We start from the raw sequence: 24,279 nt of genomic DNA on the forward strand, positions 1-24,279 counted from the left end.
CGCGGGCGGGGAGCGGCTAGGCGGGCGGGAGCTTCGGAGCCAGCGCGGGGATCCGTTCCCGGGATTGCGGCCACGGGCCCACGTGGACCTGGGCCGTGGTGGGACCCGAGCCCGCCCCCCCGCGTGGAGGAGGGGACGCGCAGCAGGGTTCCCCTTTTTGTGCAGCTCAAATCCTGGGGAAGTGATTGCTCAAAGGTGGGGGCCGGAAGAGCCCCGGTTTCCGCGTCTCCTACCCCCAGAGCCTAGTGGGGAGGGGCCGGGAGGGACACCCCGACTGCCCCCGCCCCACCCCACTGTGTAGGGTCTGGCACCCACTGGGCCCTACGAGCTGCATAGGAGGCGCTGCACCCCGGGCCCCAGCCTTCCTCCAGAACGCCGCAGGAGTACCTCCTGCCGTCTGATCTGAGTCCCTGGTGCTGCAGAGCACGCCCCTTCGGCAGTCAGGGTGGGGCCCAGACCGAACCAGGCCCTCCCGCCCCCGCCCCGCCTTTGGGTCGCTGGTGAGTAGGGCGCCTTGGCGAGTTCCCTAAGGGAGGGGTGGGAGCGTGAGAAGCTGGAGCAAGGGGCCCTGCAGACGAAACAGGCCCCTCCGGATAACCCCACCAGCAGAGACACGAGAAAGATGGAGGGGTTGTCCTGCTGTCTCAGGTGGGAGTCAGCAGGACTAGGGGGACCTGGCCTGTCTAGGGAGGGGCCCGCTGGAGTTGCAGTAGAAAAGGTATGGGTAGGACAGCAATGCGAATAGAGCCCCTCTGTCAACGCCCCTCCCAAAGGTTATGACATTTTTCTGGAATTGTCACATTTTTAAATTCTTTTTTTGGACTGGGCAGACTCCAGGACGTTCTTTTTCCTTCTGTGGAGCAAAACAGCAACCACTCCCCAGGGAGCCTCTGTCCCCAGAGATCAGACTTGCTGCCTGTCTGGCCTCTCCCAGCCTGAGGACCAGAGCAGGTGGGGCTGGGGAGCAGGAGAAGCCCCCTAATAAGGGGTAGGAGAACCCTAATTCAGACCCTGTGCCCTCCGGAAAGGAGACAGCCCAGGCAGACCTGGGGACTTGAGTGGCCCCACTGCCCTGAGAAGGTGCAGTGAGCCAGGTCCAGAGCCTACAGCTGGAAGGAGCTGCTTCTCATCTCTTTACCAAACTGGGCACCTCACAGAACCCCACACCATCTCTGTCTCCAGTGCAGAATTGGGTGGAGATGGAGGCTCTGAAGGACAGTGCAGGTGGGGAAATGGAGGAGGAAGACTAGGCCCTGAGTACCCCACAGACCTCAGGCTGCCACGCCCCTTCCTTTCTCTAGAAGCTTAACCCCCAGAAGAAAGCCCAGCTCCAGCCATTTGCAGGGACCCATGATCTTAGAGGAAGAGGGGCAGGTGGTGAGGGACTGAGGCCTCCAGTAGGTGCCCCACGTGTGCAGATCTCAGCATCATCCCCTCTTACCACTCAGTTCTCAGAGGCCTAGAGAGGCCAACTGGGGTAGAAACAGGATTAGAAGGCCACGAGCAGCGGGAGGGGCAGCAGGAAGATGGAGTAAAGGAGAAGGAACCAATTCTCAAGCCCTCTGCCACTGAGGAGAATGGAGGACTGCAGAGAGTGCTTCACCTGGACAGAGGTTGCAGGAGCATTCAGAACTGCCACCAGGCCACTGAATGGCCACCTTGCTCTAATGCCCTTGGGATTTCTGGGCTTAGCAGGTGGCATGTTTGCTCCCTGAGAACCCCGCTGTCAAGGTACACCCCAAACACTATTTGGGAAGGATAAACCACCTGTACATCTCCCTTCTCAGCCCCCCAAGCTGCCCCTTTCCCTGGCTAGCAGGCCTATGTGTTTCTCCAGCCTGAAGGTCTTGAGCATGGAGGGAGCGAAGCTAGGGTTTGCAGGACAGGTGTAAGAGCGCCTGAGGACCACAAAAACCTTGTTCTGGGGCACAGATCCCTCCTCACCACTGCACGCCCCACTCCCTGCACCTTCAGGAAGTCCTGCCCCAAATCAAGTCCTTGCTGCTGGCCTTCCCTACCACCCCTGCCAAGTGCAAGGGGGAGTGGTAGCCCCAGCCCCTTGGGAGGGGCTAGGCACAGGAAACCAAGAAAGAGGAACCCAGGCTTCCGGCTTCCCTGGCACTGAGCAGATGGGGGTGTCCCAGAACAACTTCTGGGGGCGTCATTTGGGGCCCAGCCTGGAGTGAGGGGCCAGAAGCTGCTGCAACACACTCCTTTCTGACCTAGCCCTGGGGTTGGAGGCACAGGCTCAGGCTGGGAGGTAGAGGCAGGGCTCAGAGGTTCTCAGGAACCCTCTAAGAGCTATCAGTAAAAAATACTCAGTCAAAACCTTGGCTCCTCTCCCCAGACCCCCAACCTGTGGTGAGGGTCCTGGAACCGGCACCACGGAGCCTGGGCAGCCCCTTCCATCCACCCATGCCCACCCCGAATGAGGCTGAGAAGCAGGTATGCCACTTCCTCCTCCCTTCTTCCTGAGCAGTGGGGTGGGCAAGCTGGGGAGAGTTGCTGAGATCTGGATACCTGGGGGCTGAAGGGTCATGGCTGTTGTGGCTGCAGCAGCTCTGTGTGTCCAGTGGGCTCTGGCCTGTAGGCTGAGGCAGCCTTATCTTCCTCAGCACACAGGGCCAGAAGAGGCGGACAGGCCCCCCTCAATGTCCAACCATGATGTGGCCCCCCGGGCGGCCCCTAGCCGCAACCCTTGCTGCTTGTGCTGGTGCTGCTGTTGCAGCTGCTCCTGGTATGTGAACCTGGGAACACAGCTTGCTCGGGGTTGGGGGGTGCCCACCCAGGTCCCTGCTCCCTGGGCCTTTTGGTGGCTTCCAATGCATTACCTGTGGGCAGACTGCCCCTGCCAGCGCAGCACCATCCTGTCCAGGAACTGCTGGGAGAACTATGGTGCAACAAGCCGGTCCTGACTCTCCAGACTGCAGTGGGGGGCACATTAGAGCAGAGACCCAAATGAGGGAGCATATGGCCCTGGAGCACAAAGGCACTCCTGTCTTTGGGCATCTGCAAGGGACAGGACTGGGGCTTCTGGGTATGTGGCTTCTAGGACTTCCTAGAAACATGAGGAAGCTGGCAGGGCCTTAACAGAGAGGCCAGGTCCTATCCAGGCTTGAGAACCCCGAGGGGTCAGCTAAATAAGTACACAGCTGAGATCTAACCCCAGGCAAGACACAGGGATGGAGAGCAGCAGGATGTGGAGCAAGGGTTGTGTTGCTGCTAAGAAGGAACAGGGTGTGGTGCGAACAGTTCTGTTTAAACTTTCGTCAGCTGATGGATTGGTCAAGTGGACATGGACTTGGATCTAGCCCTGACAGGGAAGAAGGAGAGAGCCAGGGATCAGGATCCAGGACTGAACAGGATAGACATAGGACAGGGGCTCTCACCCTGCATCAGCCAGCAAGTCATGCTGTTGATATTGGCCCTACACTATGGGTCTGTTGGTGGCCTCTTTAAGAAAGGGATGAATCAAGGACAGACTAAGGAACAGGGTCTTACACAATAGGCCAGGGAAGGGGAGGGATGCCAGGAGCCTGCAGAGTCCCAGAAACAGGAGGAAGAGTGCCAAGGCTGTGGCCTGGTTACTTTGGTCAGGATACCAACCTAGACAAGCAGATTCAGTAGGGAGACAAGGAGGTGTGAAAAGGGCCAGCTCCAGTGGCTACCCTGCCTGTGGCAGGCTGACATGTGTGCCAAGCTCCCGTGTGTCATGCTTGCCTATGTGTCAAGTCCCACGTGTGGCCTGGATGGTGCCCAGGTGCCTGGGTGCCCAGGGCATCCCACCTTCCTTTGCTGCCAGGAACCAAGAGCGGCGACGAGCATGGCAGGCCTCCCGTGAGAGCAAGCTGCAGCCCCTCTCCACCTGTGAAGCTTGGTGAGTCTGGCCTCAGTGTGCACGTGTATTGGGGAGTAGGGTGGAACCAGGTGTGACACCCTTGTCCCAATGCCGGCAGTGCCCCACCAAGCCCCGAGGAGGTACAGAGCTGGGCGCAGTCCTTCGACAAGCTGATGCACAGCCCCGCGGGCCGCAGTGTGTTCCGAGCATTCCTGCGCACAGAGTACAGCGAGGAGAACATGCTCTTCTGGCTGGCCTGTGAGGAGCTGAAGACTGAGGCCAACCAGCACGTGGTGGATGAGAAGGCACGACTCATCTACGAGGACTATGTATCCATCCTCTCCCCCAAGGAGGTGCGCTGGCCGCTGGGATGGGTAGGGCTAGCTTGGGGAAGGCATCTCTTGACGTCAGTGCCCTATCCCACAGGTGAGCCTGGACTCCCGAGTACGGGAGGGCATCAACAGGAAGATGCAGGAGCCGTCTGCACACACATTTGATGATGCACAGCTGCAAATCTACACTCTTATGCACCGGGACTCCTACCCTCGCTTCCTTAGCTCCCCCACCTACCGTGCCCTGCTGCTCCCAGAGCCCCCACAGTCTCCCTCTGAGGCCTAGGCCACTGCTCATGGGCAGAGTCCAGGCTCACACCCATGGCTCCACCTGGCTGGATGAGGGTCCCAAACCTTGGAACCAGACCCAGTCCCAATGGGAAGTACCACACCCCCTGGCTCTGTCTTCCCTGGTCAACAGGAATTCCAGCCACAAGGCCAGATGGAAGCCCCTCAGCAGCCTGAAGCTGCCAGCCTAGTGCTCCCGACAGCCCCAGGATGTATGTTGGGTCCATAGCCTTGGTGAAGCCTCCTTCAGGCAGCTATGTATCCAGGACATGCCTTTAGGGGAGAACAGAGCCTCTACACCATCTACTTTGTACCAGGACACACTGCTGCTTGAGCTGTCTGCACCTCAGAACCAGATGTGGAACCTCAGAACCAGGCTCAAGTGACAAGATCTGATTGTATTTTATATGTTCATGAACATTAACCTGGGAACATATCCTTGCTGTATGTTTTATCCAAAAGGAGGGGGAGAGAAATACTTTATCCATTTCTCTGCTCCCTAAAAACAGGATGTCTTATCCTTGAAGATGTTTTCAAAGTGGGAGCCTGTTTATTCCCACTTTTGGGTTATTAGAGCACAGGAATCAGCCCAGACTCGGCCCGCAGCTTGGGCTCCACCTGCGCCCTGCACAACAGTGGCTTCAGTGGGTGACTGCTCAGCCTGCCCACTGAGCTCTATAACCTGGCCTCAGCCTTCGGAGCTGACGTGGGGCTAGCCTGTGTGAAGGCTTGAGATGCAACCAGAAGTATTGCTACAGAGTCACTCGTGGTAGCACGTCTGTAAACCCAGCACTCAGGAGACTGAGGCAGGAGGCTCACTACAAGTTCAAGGCCAGCCAGAACTATATAATGAGATCCTATCTCAAAAAAAAGGTATCAAAGGTCTCTTGGAGGGACCAGCTGGGACAAGGCACTGATGAGATGGCCTTCCCCAGGGTCCCCTGGAGCTGGGCACAGTGCCATCTTCATCTCACAGGCCCCATGGGACAAGCAGCACACATTCCCCTGTATTTCTGGGACCTTAAGTGACCTGAAGCTAAAATTACCCCAGGGGCCTGAGGACCGCCCCCCTCACTGAGTAGAGGCAGGATGGGGCAACCCATTCCAAAGGAAAGGCCAGGATCTGGCCTGCCTGTGCCTGAGGAGTGCTGGTAGACGCTGGGCAGAGTGCCCTAAGACCCCTCAGAGGACCCTAGGTTGTCTGCATCTGCACAATGCCCGCCCCACCTGCCAACATAGCCAGTTTCATTGGACTTTCCCCCCATGTGTGCACATGCACACTTGAGACACACACCCCAGCATCCTAGAATCACAGCACAGGTGATCTCTCAGTGCTGTCCCTCGAGGGTTAAGCCAAGCATTGCCCGACCCCAAGGAGGAGGAGTATTCGTGGCACAGAGGATGGACCAGACACAGGATGGGGCCCAGCCGTGTTCAGCCCACCAGGAGTAAGGTCCAAGGATGGCAAGATGGCAAAACGAAACATTTAATAATAATGAGGGGCAAAAGGCAGAACAATGCATGCCAAGCAGGCAAGCTGGAGCAAGCATGCCATCTTCTGGGGGGTCTCCAGAGAAGCTGTGTCCACCAGGAATGTGGGAGGCCATGGCCTGGCCTGGGACTGTAGCACATCTGCATGATGGCTTAGCAGAACTGCAAGAAGGCAGGGAAAGACATCCAGCTGTGGCCCCATTTGACCTCCAGGGCAAAGGCAGGGCAGTCACCCAGGGTTGGGGTCCCCACTCACTATCCTCCAGACTCCCAGGAAGGTCACTACCCATGGCTAGCCCTGGTCCACACCATGGGATCCCCTGAGGCAAGACTCCAGAGAATGGGCTGGGAGGAGTCAGCCTGAGCCCACCCACCTACCTTCCAGCGGTTTCCACATTCATTGCAGACAACGAAGGTGGTCATGGGTTCATCAGAGCTGCGAGTCTGCACCTGTGGGAGGGTGGCAGCACACAGGTCACACTAGGTTCTGCTGCAGAGGGCTGGTCCCTAACCTAGGCAGTACTGGCATTGCCAGCTCCTGAACCTTGGTACATGACCTCATCTTAGGCTGCCCAGTGACCCCAACCTCCCAGTGTTGGCCCCATAGGGTAGGTGAGCCACCACAACACAAACCCTTGTGTGGGCCTGAAGGGCCTCTGCAGAGCCCAGGCTGGAGCTAAGGGTAGAAAGGACCCCAACAGTTGAGGCACCATGGAGGGAGAAGAGTAGGGATTCCAGTGGCTGTGCCTCCTGTCCAGAAGGACCAGGGCCAGTCCTGGCAGACACTGGGTGCTGAGCCTGCCTTATACACATTCAGGTCCCCTGCAGCCCAAAGAGAGAGCAGTTTCTACCACCTCTCTTGAGAAGGTTCATCTGACACAGCCACCACCTCAACCCACTCCTCTCCTCCCAAGCCCTCACCATCCCTTGGAGTCCACAAAGTCTCCCCTGAGCACCTCAGCATCCACTTGCACAGCAGGGCCGGTGTCATCTGTGCTGGGCAGGATCAAGCCCCCAGCTTTAGCACCCTAGAACGCGTAGGGTCCATCACCCAAGATGCTGTTTATGGGGAGTTTGGGGTCCTGGTTGAGCGGGGGTAATCCCTTAAGGCTCAAGGAAAAACCAACACTTGGGACATCTGCTCTGGCACCATTTTGCAGGTATAAGGGTGGCTCCTGGCCACACAGGAAGTGCTGCAGGTGCCCTGAAGACATGGGCCTAGGACAACTTGCCTGTGTATAGGTGCAATTCTTCTTTCTGCACTTGCCACAGGTGAACAAGTCTGTCTGTGTGCCACCTGTGCGGGCCATCTGGTGCTCCCGGATGGCCTCCTTGGTCATGGCCTTGCGGATCTCTTTCAGCTCATCACTTGCCATCTCCTGGGGTGAGGGGCCAAGTATTTAGCCTGCAACTCTACAGAAGCAGCCCCCAGTCCCTCCTGTGCGGCTCACCTCCGATGTCATCACTGCAATCTGCTGGGGCGTTATGGCACCACATAGCACATTCCTCCGAAGCTCTGGGTTCTTGGCGTCCTTCAGGTTAGAGATGCGACTCCTCACACGATTCTTGTACTTCATGTCTGTGTTTCCCACATCCCGGAAGATGCGTGCAGGTGTTTAAGGACCCATCTGAGGCCAGTGAGCTGCACCCACCCAGCACCCATCCTGCAGAATGTGGGGAACGTTCTGCCCAGCCATGCAGGAGTCAGTCCTCCAACCCAGTCCTGATGCGGAGCTGGAAGCTACAGCACCTCACTTCCCTACACCCATTCCTGGCTGAGGCCTAGGCCTCACCAGCAGGCAGAACTGGGCCCTTGGCCCACCCAGGGAGGGCCCTGCTGGGCCAAGACATCCCCCTCACACACACGCACCCTAGGAAAAGGCAGGATATATCCCAGGGAGGGTACTGGCAGCTCAGTAGTGGTGTCCAGCAGCCCCTAGATGGAGCCAGGCCCCATGGCCTATATACACCAACTGAAGCCTTGGCCCCACAAGCCCTGCACAAAGGATATACTCCTCGATCTGAGCCGACAGACGCTCACAGTCCGCGCCAACTGCCACGTGGTCGTCTGCAAGAGGGAGCCCTCACTAACCATCCCACAGCTTCTCCACCTGCTACCCTCCTGCCTATACAGCACCTTGGTGGCTACAGGGAACACTCACATCCCCGGGAGACACTGCCCAGGACCCAGGTGCTCTGACAACCCCCAAAGAGCTCCTGCATCCTCCCAGGGACAGGACCAGCAGGCTGGGGAAGGAGGCCTCTGCAGCAGCAGGCTGTGCTGTATAGCAGGGCGCGTCCAGGCCAGGGCTGCCGGGCACTCACGGTCTGTCTGCAGGGCGGTGGTTAGCATCTCACGACACTTGTTGCGTACAGCATCACAAGTAATGGGCACCGGAGGAAATGTGGTGATCCTTGGGGTGGATGGCATTCTGGGCAGCTCCAGCCTCTTACGGCTGAAGAGAGACAGGGCACACTGGGCTCAGATGCAAGGGCACAAGCACCACAATAAGATGCCAGTCCCCAGAAAAGCAGGTGTCAGAGCACCTTCCCTACCTCCACAGCACATTTGCTCCACCCTGACTGATTCCAGCATGGCTTTGCTCATCTTCATTCAAGCCCAGTGTGCCCATGAGGTCTGCCCAACTAGCTGGAGGAGAAAGTGGGCCATGGGGTCCCCAGTGGGTCAGGGCTCATTCCCTAAATAAGCAGGGTGGGCTCCCGCATGGCTATGTGGACATCAGCAGAAGCAGGCGGCTTCCGGGAGCAAATCAACCACATAGTGTACTGATGAGCTCATACTGCACATCCACACCAGGAGTCCGGAGCTCAGCCTGGCCTGACCTGAGCCCAGCCACTGCTACCCAGTTTGCCCAAGAACAAAGTTGCCTCTCCACCACAGCCTGTCACCGGGAACACCCTGGTCTGCACAGCAGCAGGGCCCTGAACACCCTTCCTGGGGCAGTGGTGGTCACGCGTGCATGCAGGGCAGGAGAGGGAGTCAGGTAGCTGCCTTTGGTTCTAGGCCAGACTTTGTGGGAAGGCTCCCATCCTTGAGTGACACCAGGCTGAGGGAGACAGGCAGAGCAGGCCAATGAGAACCAGATTCAGGACAGGGTCACAAGAGAAATATGCAGAGGGTTTCCTTAGGCCAGCTAAGGACCTGCAGCAGTGCCCTGCTGAGGAAGATGGCAGGAGTCTCCCTGACAACAGGGCAGACATGGCCACCTATCTCAGATGGTGGTGGCAGGGGATCTCAACTATGAAGTTGACCAACCCAGTGTATGACCCTCTGAAGAAAGCCCTCCCTCAGAGACGCATCCAGGAACATGGACATCAGCTGTGGAAATGGAGGCCAGTAGAGAAGAATGTGTCCCTCCTTCAGGTGTGCTACCTGGGATCCACGGCCTCTGAGGCATTCTTTGTGGATGATGTAGGTAGAGGTGTGTCCCTCCCTCGATCCCTGGTTTTACCATCGGAAACATCTGTCATTGTCAGAAAACAGGGGGACAGATTGGTGAGGGGCAGGAGAGCAGGGGGTAGGTCACCACTAAGGCCCAGCTTCAGCCAGACCACCATCCCCATCATCCCTGTTCCCAGCCCAGCCAGACGTGCAAGGTGCCAGGCCACCAGGCCCTCCTGCAATGAGGCTCTCCCCATCAAGCCCATCAGACCCTGCCCCTCACACACTCCACCCAAGCAAGCCGCCCTTAGGGCCTGCTCTCCTGCCCCCATCCCTAACCAAAGAGACCAGCATGTGCCCCACAGGGGTTCTCCTGAACTCAGCCTTAGATGGAGCCTGCCCAGGCATTCACAGGGAGCCAGGACATGCATGTGAAACTTGCACCCCAACGGTCACACCCCTGGGAAGAAAGGCAGGTCTTGTGGCTGTCCCCAAAGGTATGGACAAAGCCCAGGAGAGGCTGAGGCCTTTCCACAGTCCAGATGTAGAGCTGCCTCCCCCTCCCATCCAGGTGTCTGCAACCCAGCTGCGCTGTCCCTAGGAAGGGAGCCACCTCTGCCCAGTCCAGCCCTCCCCTATGTGGTAGCCCTAGCTCCCTCTCTCCTATCTCCATGCATTTCCTGCACATACTAGCCTCGCCATTCTCCTGCCCTTCTCTGTATGACCTCCCACCATTTGGCCCCTTCTCCCTAGGGCTTCTGATGACCTTGCTACTGCAGCCCAACTCCCAGCCACAGCTCTTTTTCTCCATTTTACATGGGACCTTCTCTAGCACATGTTCTTGTCCCACCAGTCATGCCTCCCCAGCCACCTCTCCTAGCTGTTGCTGATAAGCACCCATCCATCCACTTCTAGCCCCAAGCTGAGCACTTCTTTCAGTCCCAGGAGGCTCTGGGTCATATGACCAGCACCATATGCTATGCCAACCAGCAAAGACCCCACGCTTTTGGGGGTCTGCTGCCCTACCACTCAGCCCTTAAGGCCTGACCCGCACCCAGGAGCTTCTTCCAGGACTTGATGAGAGACTTGGCCAGTGCAATGACCTCCTCGTCCGAGCTCTGCTTCCTCAGGGCGTTGACAGACATTCCAACACGGGTAGACTGTAAGGCAAGCAGCCTGGGTTGGGAGGTGGTAGGGGTCCACCCCAGGGGCCACACCCACAAGGTAGGGGCTGGGGACTGGTCCAGAAGTAAAACTGTCCCATTTGGAACCCAGGCCAGGATGAGATCTCAGGCATCCCCTCCCAGACTTCTCAAGTACCAGAAAAAGGCAAGAACCCTCTCCTCAGAACAGGTGTTTGTGACCATCAAGCCCTGGGTGGGGAGAGCCACAGAATCCCTGCCAGGATGCCCTTGGCACTGCTGTCCCCCGAGCTGTCCCAGGTTGGGGCAGGCAGGGCCTACCTGGAGCAGGTGCAGCGTGATAGGCATGGCCTTCAGCTCCCGCAGCAGGTCCATGGCTCCCTCCTGGAAGGAGAAGGGACCTTCATAAAGGACTTTAGACCTCATTGGCCTATTCTACCTCCTACTGCCCACTGGAAGGACAAAAAACAATTTGGACATCAGAAGGAAACCACAATGCCTCTACCTGAAATAACTAGGGCTCTGCACACTTGTTCTTGTACTGTAGCAGGCTCCTTACACCCCCCAACCCAGGAAGGAGTAAGAAAAAAAGCAAGTCTGCAGTCTTGCTCCTCACAGCTCACATGGCTCCCCAAACTGAATCCATAGTAACAACTTTCCTGACCTCACTATAACTACTCCAGGTCACTGACCAAACCACAAGAGCAGAAATGCCACATCCCCTCCCCATTATACTGGAGTGGAGGGGCAGCCCAGGTTCACTGGCCCCATCCCATCCATTCTCCAGTGGGTAGGGCAGCTGCTCCCCTAAAGCTCTCATTGCCGCGTGGGTGGGCGGGGGTGCTGACCCTAAAGATACCCCCACTCAGGTCACAGCCGCAGCCAGCACCAAGGCCCACAGCTGGCCACCACTCCTCTGGATGTTGCAACAGACCTCCCTGGTTTCTCTCCTCTGCTTTGTCCAAGATCTTCATTCCTCAAAGTCCTCAGAGTCTATGCAGACAGGCCATCCCTCCATAGCAGCCAGGCTCTTCAGTGTTCTTGGAAGGGCAAGTGACCACCCCAGGACTCTTGCCCCTGAAGGCGCTCTGCCCCAACAGCCCTTCCAGCACACTGACAAGGCTCACGTCCCCCAAAACTCTGTTTGAACACCTTTTCTTACTTAGAACTGGACGGGCTCATGCAGGACCCCCACCCTGTCCTTCTCTGCTGCCTTCCACAGACCCCAGCACTTGATCCTGTGTGTTCATGTGAATGTCTCCTCTCGCCACAAGGGGGCAGACAACCCACCCCTCCACTCAGATGTCCTGCAGCTCAGAGTGTGGGAGGAGTTGGAAAAACACCCGCCACCCCCGGCAATCTGTGTGGCTTCTCTGCTCAGGCTGAAGGTCCTCCACAGCCCCAGCAGGTCCTGCCCCCTTGACTGTGGAAAGACCGGCACGAGGTGACCTCCTCAGAGAACAGATGATCCCCAGAGCTGCTCTTGCCAACAGCAGACCCTGAGCACTGGGTAACGCAGCTTCTAGACTGGACTGAGGACCACTTGCATACAAACTCCTAAACATGCCCCACCTCCTCAACAGGCCTCTTAGGTGCTGCAGGCCCCCTGGGCCTCTGCAGGCGTCCACCCCCAGTCTACAGGGTCTCTTCCTCCTGGGCTCCTATGCATGCTGTGCTTCCATCAACCCCTCGTTGGGTTCCCAACCCATTTCTGCCCCTACCCACCTCACAGATTTGTAGTTCGGTTTTGTCACCTTCAAGGAAACACCTCCCTTCTCTGACCAGGTCACTACCACCCTGACTCTGCTGTCCATGGCGCCCAGGGGTGAGTGCAGCCACGGAGGGATTATTTCCAGCACAGATGGATGTACTGCTCCTCTCCCAGTGTAGACCCCGGCCAGGAACCCCACCCAACACCAGTGCAGGCTCAACCCTGCACACTGACAAGAGCCGCCCCTCTACCCCCACTGCAGGCACAGCCCAGGGAAAGCCGTGCGGGCCTCAAAAGCCGGTGACTCAGCTCCTCACCGTGAGGGCTCCCCCAGGAACCATCTCCTGGAGGGCAAGTCATGTTTAGGAGCTTGTCCACTACCTCTCCGATCCCTCCCCACCCACACCAGGCAGGACGCAGGGTGCTCCCCGAAACGCTGCGAGGGTTGTCAATGTCAAAAGCTGGGCTGGACCTGGGAGGCTGCACACACCACCTCGGAGGCTCAGCGCCAGGCAGGCAGGGGGCCAGGCGGCAGGGGCAAGGCCGGCCCTCCTCTGGGGTCTCTTAAAGCCCACAGGCTCTTCCCAGCCTCTCTATCGTCTGCCCACACCGACTGGTTTCTGGCTAAGGGAGGGAAACAGTTTATTAGAGAAACCTGGTTCTTGTAGGATGGGGACAGACAGGGAGAAAAGGGGCCCCTCGGCCGACCGAGGGGCCCATGAGGGCCGGGCGGGCGGGCGGGCGGGCGGGCGGCCTGCGGGTCTCGGCCCGCACAGCGTTCAGTCCAGAGCGGCAGTCCCGGGACAAGTGGAGGGCGGACCCCGGGCGGGGGTCTCAGCCGGGGCGGGGTCTTGTCCTGCCCGCAGCGGGCTCAACCAGGTGTCGTCAGGGCGGGGGTCCCAGGGTCCTGGCGGCCCGCGCCCCTCACCGCGCTCTTCCTGGTCACCATCTTGTCCAGCCTCCGGGCGATTCGCGCGATCTCCTCTTCCTTGCCCATCATCGCCTCTGGGGTAGCGCCCGCGCCCGCTCTGCCGACCGCCCCGGCAGACCCCAGCCGCCGCCGCCGCCGCCGCAGCTGCCGAGACCCTAGGTCCAAACCCCCGCCCCGCAGCCGCGCGCGGTATACTGGGACGCGGTCCCGCCCCGCGGACCACAACTCCCAGACGCCCCGGCGGCGCGCGCGGCCTCCTGGGAAGCATAGTCTCGACCCGGCCGCGGGACGAGCCGGGCCGCAATAGCGCTAGGTACTCCTACAGGAGGGAGCCGGGACGGGGTGTGTGGTGTGAACTCTGCCCACTCGCGCGGCTCTCCCTGACGCCCAAGGCACCAAGCGGCACCCAGAACCAGGGCCCGCTGCTCCGACCCCTACATCACTACCTTTCGGCCCTTCTGACCCAGCACAAACCCTTCCCACCGTGCCTGTCGTTCTTCGCGCAGATTCCCTGCCAAGATGCCTACACAGGTTGGGAGGGGAGAGGGACAGTAGCTGGATGTGTGGGAAGGGATCCGAGCTGGGATGGAGAAGGGACCCGGGACCCTTCGGAGGCTGCATGGACAGGGCCCCTCCCTCCCGAGGGTAGCCTGTGGCGGCGGCATACAGATCCCAGGCTCTGCACCGAACAGTTCCACGGGGACCACAGAGCCCACCTTACAGCACTGCTGTCAGGTCGATGTGAGCTAATTCACACCACAGACTGGGCACGGGGCAGGGAAGTTCGCAGCACTGCTGCGAGAGAGCCTTAGGAAGAGCCAGATGCCCTCCCCCAAAGGGATGACCAGGCCAGGGAGGAGGAGAAGCATAGGGCCAGTATCCCCACCACTGCCTGCCACCTCCTCAGTGATGCAGATGCTGGGGTGTGCTGGAGGAACACAATTCTGGGGAAGAGCACAGGCCAAAGAGCTAGTATCTGTAGTGTACCCCCCATTACTGAAATGCACGCCAAAAATCATGAGGTGAGATGGCAGGTGGGATGTCTCAATAGCCTGGGCTAACAGTGCCTTGGGTTCTCAGTGTCATTAACTAGATATATTGAGTTTCCCAGGAGCGAGCATGGAATCCCTTGTAAGTAACAGCTTTTCCAAGGCAGTGGCCTCCCACAGCCTCCACACCTGCACAGCTCTCCCCTTTCCTTCGAGCTGGGGTCCTATCTCGGTCCAGCCCAGGAAGCAAGTCTTGTGACCAGAAGCCTGTGCTGGACATGAGTAAAGGCTCTAAGGGTCAGGTGTACCAGGGACACCTAGGGAGGTTGCAGCCATACACCCTTAAACCACCCTTTTGATGAATGATAACTGACCACTCCAAAGAGCTGACATGTGTCCTACAGACCCCACTGTGGGGCTGCCCTTGTGCAACGACCAGTAAGAACCCCAGAATATGCGGCTTTGCAGCTCCAGACTGCAAGGGCTTAGCCAGCCCGCAAAAATCCACAAGGTCATGTCCATGAAAGCTGCCCAGCCAGCCCTAGGAGATACAGACTTCTCAAGGCTGAGCTGATTCAAAGACCACCTGAAGGGAGCCCACCTCCAAGCTGGTGCATCCCTCTGACCACTGGAACTGGGGGTCCTACAGCACTGGCAGAGGCTGGCCACAGAAAGGCCGCTCTGCTGATACAGGCAGTATTAGCCCAGAACTGGGCAGGCAGGTGTGCTCCCACGTGACACTAAGATGCACATCGGAAAGGAGGGAGGGCTAAGGTGGATCTCCTGGAGCCATTGCCTTTCTGCCAGAGGAGTTTGCAGATCCCTGGCTGGGAGGTAGGGTGGGCATACACCCTGAGAAGCTTGCCTTCAGGGACCCATCTGATTTCCCCACATAAAGGATAAGCACAAAGTTTAGGGGAGAGGACCCACCCTTGACCCCACCTGGACAGGCTTACCTAGTAAGGAGACTTTTCTTCAGTTCTGATGCTATAGTTTCCTTTTTGTAATTTTTATTAGTATATGTTTGCAGTAAATATTGATTACATTCATTGTAGGGAATTGGTATGTGTACCTAACACATCCAAATTCTTTTTGCCCTTCCCCTCCATCCCTCCCCTTTTTTCTGCCAGAATCAGATTCATTTATGTATAAGTCCTTATAAAGTTAATTATCATACATACAGATTAACAGCCAGGCTAATTGGCAAAAAAATATCAAATACATAACTCAATTATACTAAATCAAGGTACACTATTAGATACTCTGTCCATGCTGGATTGCAATATCTTTTTTCTTTCTCTTTTTCCCCATTATCTCTTTTATTTTGCACCTTATTTATATATTGACTTTCACAGAAGAGAAGCCAGGCAATATTTAAGTTTGCATGTCTGACTTACTTCCCTTAACATTATGGCCCTAAACTGCATCCATTTTCCTCCAAATGACTCAAGTTTATCGTAAGGAGACTTTGTGAGTGATGCCTGATGCCCTTGTGTAGTGACTTTGGAAGTCCTATGAGGGAAGCCCCCAACCGAGGTAGGGTTCTGGGATCCTGTCCTCTGTGTAGATCAGAGGTGTGGGCCACAGGCCAGCCAGGGTACACTAAGACCAAGGCAAGAGGCCCAGGAAAGCTGGAGGGAGCATTCCAGGGCAGAGCGTATTTCCAGGTGGGGAGGTAGCAGGGTGGCCTGGAGTGTGTCTCCAGCCTACAACCTCAGCTAAGCTATGGAGAGGGAGAGAAACTGCACGGCAGAGCCAGTGCTGGGTGAAACGGAAGAGAAGAGCAGGATATGGTCTCAGGATGTGAAAGAAACTGGGGACATCATCTTCCCAGACTGCCCAAAGAAATGTACCCCACCCTCACTTAGGAACAAGCCCATGCACCATGTGTGGTCAGCAGGGTCTGGGGCTGACACTGTGGGCATCACTCGACCCCACATGTCCCCTGCTGCTGGCAAGTGCAGCGGTCACTGCACCCAGCAATACATGTTGTCTTTCAGTGAGATAGTAAAGCAGAGCTTGACTTCTAAATCACAAATTTTAGAACCATGGGTGATGGTGCATCCCTGTGATCCCAGCACTGGAGAGGCTGAGACAGGAGGATCACAGACCTGACTGTGAGTTCGAGGCCGCCCTAGACTACATATCGAGACCCTGTCTCAAAAAAAACAAAAAAAATCAATCAATCAATCACAAATTTTGGAGAACACTCATATGTTTGTTGGTATGATTGGTTTCCTTGCCAGTCCTTGCCAACCCAGGGTACTCTGTGCCCTGAGACAGGGAGTTGAGCAGGTGACACCAGCTGAGAACTAGGACTCTGCTCTCTAAAGCTAGAGTGGAAGTCCAAGACCATCTGTTCTGGGTCCATTCTCCTCCTCCATAAGGTGCCCGGTGGCCTGTGTTCTGGGGCCCTGGGAGGGCCACAAGAAACATTTTTTGAGGAGTCTGCCATGTCTCACTGGGTCTCCACTGAAGCCTGCAGAGGCTGCAGACAGAGGGATACCAGGCTACTCTAGCCCCTAAGAATGAAGACTAGGAGGCTGGCAGGCCCCCTGCACCAGGGTGGTACCCTGAGTGGGCCCAGCCTGCGGGGCTGCTCAGTGCATCCAGGCCTGACAGGTGTGGGCAGTGGCATGGTGGCCCAGCCCACAGCAGGAGCAAGCCAGTGGGAGGAAGGGAGTGGGCTGGACGGGTAGGGGTAGTGCAGGAGGAGGCAGGCTGGGCTGGGCTGAGGCTGACTGCCCCCAGTGATATGAGGAGCAGCAGCCTGTAGATGGCGGGAGTGAGCCACAGACCTGCTTAAACCTGGCTGCCACCCCTAGGGAAGTCCTGTGGGTTCCCAGCAGAGACCACACTGTCCAGCCATGACCATGAAGCCACCAGGGTGAAAATGTGGTCAGCGCCCTCGCTTGTGGGGTAGTGGCGCCAACCAACTCCAACACTCCCAGTCAGTCTTAGAAATGTTCATTCCCAGGCCCCACGTGAGCTCCTGACCTTTGGTGCCTTGCTCGGAGCAGTCACACCCCACCTCAGACCCCACCCTGGACCTGGACCCTTCTGAACTTCCTCCTCTACAGAGCTTTCCCAGACAACTTCCAGGGCCTGCAGACCCTCCCGTGTCCAGCCGCTGCACAAGTGACAACATGAGAGCCAGTGCAGCCTTCCTTGGGGCATTCATGGCAACAGGCACTGCCCATCCCTGACGCTACCTGGGCCCTGTGCAATGGGAAGGAAGGTGCCCACATACTCCTTCACACCCTCTAGTCCCTGAAGACTGGGAGCACAACAGCCTGGCATACAGGTGGGGGTCAGGACTCCCAAGGGGCACTTCACTCACCTGCCTGCCTGCCCCGGGGCCTCCTCCAGCTCCCAGGATGCCCAGGCTGGGGCTCCTCTGTGGTCCACCCTACCAGGAACCCTGGCAGAAGCCCCGCTCCTATGTCCCTTTCCTGGAGCTGAGCCCCAACCTTCCTTAGGGGCTTTGTCTCCTCCTGTAGGGTATTTTCTGTACTTGGTGCCTTTTTAAGAGAGATAAACTATGAATCTGCCCTCAGTAAACCTCAGTGAGTAACACAGCCCTGTCCTGGGGGCTTTAGGAGAAGAGGCCCGAGCTTGGAGGTTTGAAGGGGCTACTAAGGCCCTCACAGGGTCTAGGGGGTACCCCCAGGGTCCACCCCACTGGGCCAGCTGCACCTTTGGCCCAGAGCCCTCCCCTCCTCCATCCGTAGTTCAGGAAACAGCGGAAGCTGAGGCCATTTATTTTTCTATTTGTGTCCCCCACCCCCCCCCAAAGCTGGCCGTGACCCCAGTGACTAGCATCTGTGCTTCCCCTCTAGCTGAGGCAGGGCGGTGGTGGGAAGGCTCATGCTGCCAAACTCACACAGACCCCCCCCCATTTCCCATCACCATGCAGTGAGGGGCATCCTGCAGCCCCAGGAGTCCCTACCACCCAGCAATGGGAGGATGCAGTCTCAGTCCATCAGGCCCTCTAGGCCACCGTGGGGGCTGCAAGTCCCCACCACAGGGCTCTGTAGAGCTGTGACCTTAGCCAACTCCATCCAGGCCTCTCTTAGAGATCAGACAGGCAGTGGCCACAGACTTAGACACAGCTAGAGTTGCCTGCTGTGTGCAGGGAAGGCATGGAAGCTGACCCTGCTGCTGCAGGCTTTCCTGGTGTTGCTCCTAGCTCTCTGGACCTCAGTCCCACAGCCTGCAGAACGGGAAGAGCCACCAGCTCAGGGAAGCGTCTCTTGGAAAGTCCCCGGCCAGCCCACAGCCTGGCTCAGGCCCAGCTGCCTCCCCCAGAGACAGCACTAGGAAAGCCAGGAGGCATCCCCAGAGGCCGGTGGCGGCCTGCTGGAGGCTTGCTTTAACAATGTGCTTCCCACACACAATTCCCAGAAACACTGCCCTCCTGCCCTGCCAGCCCGACAGCCTGGCGGCCACTCCACCCTCCTCCTCCCTAGGGGGCCCCAGGCAGCCACAGGGTCAGGAGCAATGGGTGAAGTTCCGAGGGCTGACTCAGAGGGCAGCCAACCCAGGAGTCGTGAGGCAGCCTGCCTTGCCCTGCCTTGCTTCAGAGACCAGGGAATCTCCTGAGGGCAGCCATGGCCAGGCCCCTGCAGGAGTAGCATCTGGTCGGTCCCTCAGCTTGTGCCGAGGCTGAGGAAAGATAAATCGATGACACTGCTCAAAATTTTCTCAAGGGGCTTAGGGTGTAGCTCAGTAGAGTGCTTGCCTAGTATACAACAGGTCTTGGATTCAATCCCCAGCACTTAAAAATAAAACAAAACTCCTAGACCCAGCCTCCTGTAAATCCTAGCCCTCAGAGGTTGAGGCAGAAGGGGCGCAAGTTCAGACTCAGGTTAAACCAGTTAGCAACTTAGCAAGACCCTATCTCAAAATTTTAAGAAAGGGGAATGGGTCTGGGCATGTAGCTCAGTGTGAAGGTCCTGGATTCCAGTCCCAGTATACACACACACACACACACACACACACACACACGCACAACACACATGCACACTCCAGATCTCACTGTGCCCTCATCCCCTCTGAGCCCCAGCTGCCCCCTAGACCACTCTCCCTGCCTTTCCACACACCTGCAGGCTCCTCCCCACGTCTTTACATATTTCCTTCAGGTGTAGCTCAAAAGTCACCTCATGAAAAGACAGACCTATACACAATCCCCTCTCTATACCTGGAACCCCAAATTCTGACTTATTTGAGAATGTGTTGATTTTCTGTCTCCTTACACCAGGATAGATGCTTCTCACAGCAGAGATTTGGGTTTCTTCTCTGCCAGTTCCCTATCTCCTAAAACAGGGTCTGGACCAGCAGGTGCTCAGTAACGGATGGATAGATGGATGGATGGATGGATGGATGGGTGGATGGAGGATTCTTTTCTGAGCAAGGAGGTAGATGATCCCTTGCCCAGCTGGCAGCCTCTGCTAGTTTCTGACCAGAGCCACTCATCACCAAAGCCAGGAGAGATTCAGGCTTCCCACCCGGAGTGCCCAGCTGGCAGGTGGACAATTGACCACCTGGGCATGTTCTTCCTCTCTGGTCCTGCCCTCCCCGTCTCTTTGTTTCCCAGCCTCAATGGGGGGCGGGGGGCAGCCCAGGGCAGTGTGGCTGGGACAGGCACTGCTCCCCAGAGACCCAGAGGACCAAAGTGTTCAACAGAAGGCCCACAGTGCAAGCACACAGAGAGCCTACTGATGCCCCCAAAGAGCCAAGGGGACCAGGGCACACCTGAGTACAGCACCAGAGACACCCAGGCCCTGGATACTGAGAACCAGAGACAGCTGCACCACACAATGGCTGGTCATCTGAAGACAGAGGGCGGAGCCAGGGTTGGGGCCAAAGGAACTTAGGCAGGACCAGAGGCCAGCAGCTGGGGCGACTGGACAGAATGGCGCCTGCTCAGCCAGGGCTGGCCCTCAGCTCCTCAGGCGTTGAGGCTAGCCTTCCTTCCTGAACTGCTGTTTCCTGGCCCCGCCCTGTTGTTGCCATGGAAATCCAGAGCAACCCAGCTCCCCAGCCTGATTCCCATGGAGCTCCTGCAGAGCAGCATTGCTGGGGAGGCCCACACAGCACGCAGCAACACTGGAGGGCACACACAGCCAGCCATACAACCACCAAGAGCAGAACACCCCCAAAAGGCTGCACAATAGCCCCAGGATTCACACAGCATTCCTGACACCCTGGCTCTCATTCAATGCCCCTAAAAATGGGCACAGCCTGTGATAGCACCCAGGGCACCCAGGACCCCAAGGATAGCATAATACCCTGAACTGGGAAACAGCCTTTGAAATATCACCTGGGCCCCAGCAGCACCCCTAGAAGCCACTCCTCTACATGTGCTGGGCCCTGACTGTCGACAGCAAGTCTGCCATTATTCACAGCCATGCTGCGGTCACAGGCACAGGTCTGCTCTCTACTCACAACCCTATGCCCTCAACATGGAGGAGCCCTGCCCGTCTTGCTGCCCCCTGAGCACCCAGGGTAGATGTGACCCACACAACACCGTTGGCATCACCCTTAGACCTAATAGACCTAAAACAGCCCCCTACTATCATCACACACGAGGACTCCCATCACAGGCCCCCCACACATACCAGCACCTTACAGATACCTGACTCCAAGTGCCCACCCTGCAAGGCACTTTTGGGTCCACATGACTGTAGTGAATTGTGCATGTGAGTCCTGATCCCAAACCTAACAATTGAAAGCACTGTACCCATTCATTCCTGTTCTCACCCTCATACCATGTGTGCCTGGGCATCAGTCCTTTCTCAGAAGCAAGACTACAGGCAGAATCAGAAGCCCAGTACACAGGACAACTAAGAGAGCACAGGGCCTGAGGACTCTCTGTCCTTGGGCAAGGGGCAATATCCACCTGAACCAGATCTGTCACTGGCTGAGAGACACATAGGGCCATCTGGTTCTGAGGTATCAAGTCTCCTTCCTGGAGGCACTGACTGCAGGAGGTCAAGGAAACCCCAGACTCACTTCCCCAGCCAGGCCTGAAGCCGAGGTAGTGTCTGAACCAGATAGTTCTGAAGCTGAAGTCTCAGCAGACCAGAGTGCTCCTCCACCTGGAGCTGTATTGATGGAGACACCACCCTCCCCCCAGCCCTACCCTTTGGGAACGGGAGAGTCCAGGCCCTGCAGGATTCTATAATTGGTCCCAGCCTTGCTCCTCCTGCAGCCGCCAGGGCTGGGCTGGTGGGAGCCTGGGAGGTCTGTGCCCAGGCAGCGCCTGGGAGGTCCCACCCCCCCAGCCCGGAGCTGAGCCAAGCCAAGCCCCCACCCAGAGCCACCAAGGGGAACTACCCAGCAGCCTTTGCAGGCCTCACTCGGAGGCTGGGGTCCAGTCCAGGCTAAAGGAGCCGAGTAGGTAGATAGCAGGGAGGACTCTGTCCAAGCAACTGCCAGGCCAGCCCCATAGTTACACAGAAGGCTGCTCCTCCACTCCGCTTCTTGAGGGTGAGCAGCTGCCAGCCTGGACCAGGTCTGGCTGAGGGATTCCAAGGGCAGAGAAATGTCCCTAGACTCATGAATTGGCCTTGTCTTTAGACAGAGCTGGATCTGAAGCTCAGTGGCCAGAGAAGCCTTGGGGCCCCTTCCCTTGGGTGCTGATGGCCACACTTTCCTAAGCAGAACCCCTGAGCCTCAACCCCTCGCCCCCATCTCCTTATGGGAGGATTCAACTTGTCTGGCTCCCAAGGCCCTGGGCAGCCTCCAGCACTAGGTCCACCTCACCCCACACCCAGGCAGACATACAGACACAGGCACACATGCAGACCACACACAGACATGCAGACACTCATGTCTGATGCCCCTCCCCCAGAACAGCTGGCCACACCCACACCAGGCCTTCTACAACCCTAGGGAGTCCCTTCAGCCCTGAGGCTCCAGGGTCAGGGCCACCCTGCTGACTGCAGCTCCCCTCATTGCTGTCCCATCTGGACAGTGGGAAGGGGCTTTCATCCTCATCCTGCCAGGCAGTGCAGGGGAGGGTAGCTTGACCCTGCAGAGGGAAGGGAGGACGCCAGCAGGCTCCTGCCCAGCCCGGTTCACAAGACATGAGAGCAGCCAGACACCTGAGTCCCACAGCTCAGCCAAGAGGAAGGGCCACTGGCTGGTGCCAGGGGAGGTGGCTGCAAGAGGAGTTGCAGGAGGGGTGGGGAGGTAATGTCAATGCTGGCGGGATAGTGTGGTCAGAGCGCTAGGCACCAGCTAGGGCCCCAGGGATCTCCACATCCACTCATGTGCGTGTGCATGTGCATGTGCATGGAAGACCCCTTCCAGAGCCCCAGGGACCTTCTTCCCTGGCCAACCCTAGTCTTGAAGACCCCACTCTGCACTCACTCATAAAGCTATGGGACACAGACAACCACTGCCAGGAGCTGCTGGGGAGGTCAAGGCAGTAGGGCCCTCTACACCTCCTCCCTATCTGGAGTCTTCTTCACAGCTCCAACCCCCATGATCTCCCCACTGGCTCCTAGCCCACCCACCACACTGAAAGCTGGCTGAACAGAACTAGTACCATTGGCAGAGGCCTGTGAGCTCATCCACCTTGATACTCACCACTTCTCTCAGCCTCCTAGGAAAAGCTGGAGATGCCACCCCAGCACCCCAAATTTTCCAACACATCAGCCCTGCTCAGCATCCATGTATTAGAGGCTAGTGCCATTGATGGACCTGGGGAGATCTGGACACCAGCCTGGGAAACCCAGCCCTTTCCTGCTAAGACCTTGCCCAGAATGTAAGGTGGGTATGTAAGGACAAAGAGAACCAAGCCTGGGAAGAAGGGTACAGTTCAGGAACAGCCAGTGGGCTGCTGCAGGACCCGTCCTGTTCCTAAGGAGGGACCGCACGTGATCTAGAGGGCCACCAGAGGCCATGCAGGCCTAGGGTCACTGATATCTGTGGCTTCCCGCCGTGGTGCTCCCTTCTCTTCCTTGACACTGGAAGGGAAACTGCAGCTTCCAGGCCATGAGTGCATGTGGGATGGGGTCCCAACCCTACCCAGTGGGTGACCTCCCCCTAACAAAACCACACTTAGCAGGGGGCAGAGCGACCTCCTAGGGGAGAGCCAGCAGCTTCTGGAGCCCCCTTCCTGATGGGATACAGTCCATAAGGAGAAAATAAAAGGCTGAAGGCTTCCTCCTTCCAGTCCCTGTGGACCGCCCAAGTGAGGGGCCACCAGGAAAGACTCTGGTGCTGCTCGCCTTCCCTGGCTTCACCTGCCCAGCCTCCTTGCTCTTCCTGCAGTGGTGGCAGACACAGGAGGTATGGAGGAGTTGCAACATTCATGGGCCCTAGGCAGCACGCATGAGGCCAGGGGCCCTCCAACCCCAGATCGCCTTCTCCTTGTGGAAAAGTTGGATTGACAGTGGATGAGGCAAGGAGAGGCCCACCCTCTCTACCTCAGGGGCAAGCTTGGGAGAGGCCTTGACGAACCAGCACTAAGAGTTCTGCCTGTGCGTGGAGGACCTGGGGGACATACCCCTCAAAGCAAGGCGCGTTTCCCGAGGTGCGGTATGAGGGCAGGTGGCCTCCCAAGAATTTGGTGCTAAAATAAGTCTTCTTCCTTCCAACGCAGTTTCAGAGCCCTGCCGCCTCGCCAGATCCTGCGCGGGTCTGACGCTGTGGGTGGGATGGCAGCTCTGCTCTGAAAGCCTGACTGCCCCACAAGGACTACTTCCCAGCCCCCATCCGGATCAGAGGCCCCTTCCCATTCGGGAGTCCCTCCTTTGGAGACGGCGGGGAGGGAGAGGGGTACGTGCCCGGGAGGCCTCGGCAGGATCCGGTGTGGCCCGAGAAGAGAAGAAAGGGAGCCCCCCGGGGAGGGAGTAGCGCGGCCCGGCCCTGCCCGGCCCGCCCCGCCTGGCCCAGCCCGCCCCGTCGCCCATTGGCCCCGAGCCGCTATATCTGGGCACCCGCCCGCCGCTAGGCCACCGCTGTCCCTGCCTCCGCTCCCACCGCCGCCTGTCCGCCCTCCGCGCCCGGCTTCTGCCTCGCAGTGCCCGCCGCCGTCCTCCGCGCTCCCGCGCAGCGTTCCGCCCAGGCCGCGCCCAGCTGGAATGCAGAGATCGCCGCCCGGCTACGGCGCACAGGACGACCCGCCCGCCCGCCGCGACTGT

At 58.0% G+C, this 24,279-nt stretch overlaps 4 protein-coding genes across 4 annotated transcripts in view; 2 read left to right on the top strand and 2 right to left on the bottom strand.

The window, feature by feature from the left end:
• Oprl1 (opiate receptor-like 1) overlaps window positions 1-3,796 on the bottom strand; it is a 22,843-nt gene extending 19,047 nt beyond the window's left edge. Inside the window, exon 1 of the mRNA XM_005409908.1 lies at window positions 2,832-3,796. Coding sequence (XP_005409965.1) covers window positions 2,832-2,866 — 35 coding nt within the window. The 5' untranslated portion in view covers window positions 2,867-3,796. The remainder of the gene's footprint in view (window positions 1-2,831) is intronic.
• Window positions 2,348-4,984, top strand: Rgs19 (regulator of G-protein signaling 19; the record flags this gene model as incomplete). The annotated part of the gene is given in 5 exon segments (XM_013507518.1): window positions 2,348-2,445; window positions 2,616-2,737; window positions 3,803-3,877; window positions 3,957-4,191; window positions 4,265-4,984. Coding segments are annotated over 5 exon segments (654 nt in total). The 3' UTR covers window positions 4,457-4,984.
• Window positions 4,985-5,922: 938 nt separating this feature from the next.
• Window positions 5,923-13,339, bottom strand: Tcea2 (transcription elongation factor A (SII), 2). Its single transcript, XM_005409909.2, has 10 exons — window positions 13,134-13,339; window positions 10,816-10,878; window positions 10,407-10,512; window positions 9,344-9,434; window positions 8,275-8,405; window positions 7,961-8,017; window positions 7,401-7,555; window positions 7,182-7,328; window positions 6,328-6,399; window positions 5,923-6,111 (listed from the first exon to the last, which is right to left on the bottom strand). The coding sequence occupies exons 1-10, from the start codon at window positions 13,203-13,205 to the stop codon at window positions 6,103-6,105; spliced, it is 903 nt and encodes a 300-aa protein (XP_005409966.1). The 5' UTR covers window positions 13,206-13,339; the 3' UTR covers window positions 5,923-6,102.
• Window positions 13,340-24,009: 10,670 nt separating this feature from the next.
• The window catches only part of Sox18 (SRY (sex determining region Y)-box 18), a gene marked incomplete in the record, with an annotated part of 2,044 nt that continues 1,774 nt past the window's right edge, over window positions 24,010-24,279 (top strand). Inside the window, 1 exon segment of the mRNA XM_013507511.1 lies at window positions 24,010-24,270. Coding sequence (XP_013362965.1) covers window positions 24,220-24,270 — 51 coding nt within the window.

This window comes from Chinchilla lanigera, unplaced genomic scaffold (assembly GCF_000276665.1).
Source record: "Chinchilla lanigera isolate Chin_1 unplaced genomic scaffold, ChiLan1.0 scaffold00127, whole genome shotgun sequence".
Lineage (NCBI taxonomy): Eukaryota > Metazoa > Chordata > Mammalia > Rodentia > Chinchillidae > Chinchilla > Chinchilla lanigera.

What these genes read in the sequence shown, in the direction of transcription:
- Tcea2 (XM_005409909.2), bottom strand. Translation starts at nt 13,205, where the DNA reads ATGATGGGCAAGGAAGAGGAGATCGCGCGAATCGCCCGGAGGCTGGAC. An exon ending in TCACGCTGCACCTGCTCCAG is followed by an intron (nt 10,513 to 10,815) that starts GTAGGCCCTGCC and finishes CTTGCCTTACAG; the next exon opens with TCTACCCGTGTTGGAATGTC. An exon ending in TCAGAGGCCGTGGATCCCAG is followed by an intron (nt 8,406 to 9,343) that starts GTAGCACACCTG and finishes GTCTCTCTTCAG; the next exon opens with CCGTAAGAGGCTGGAGCTGC.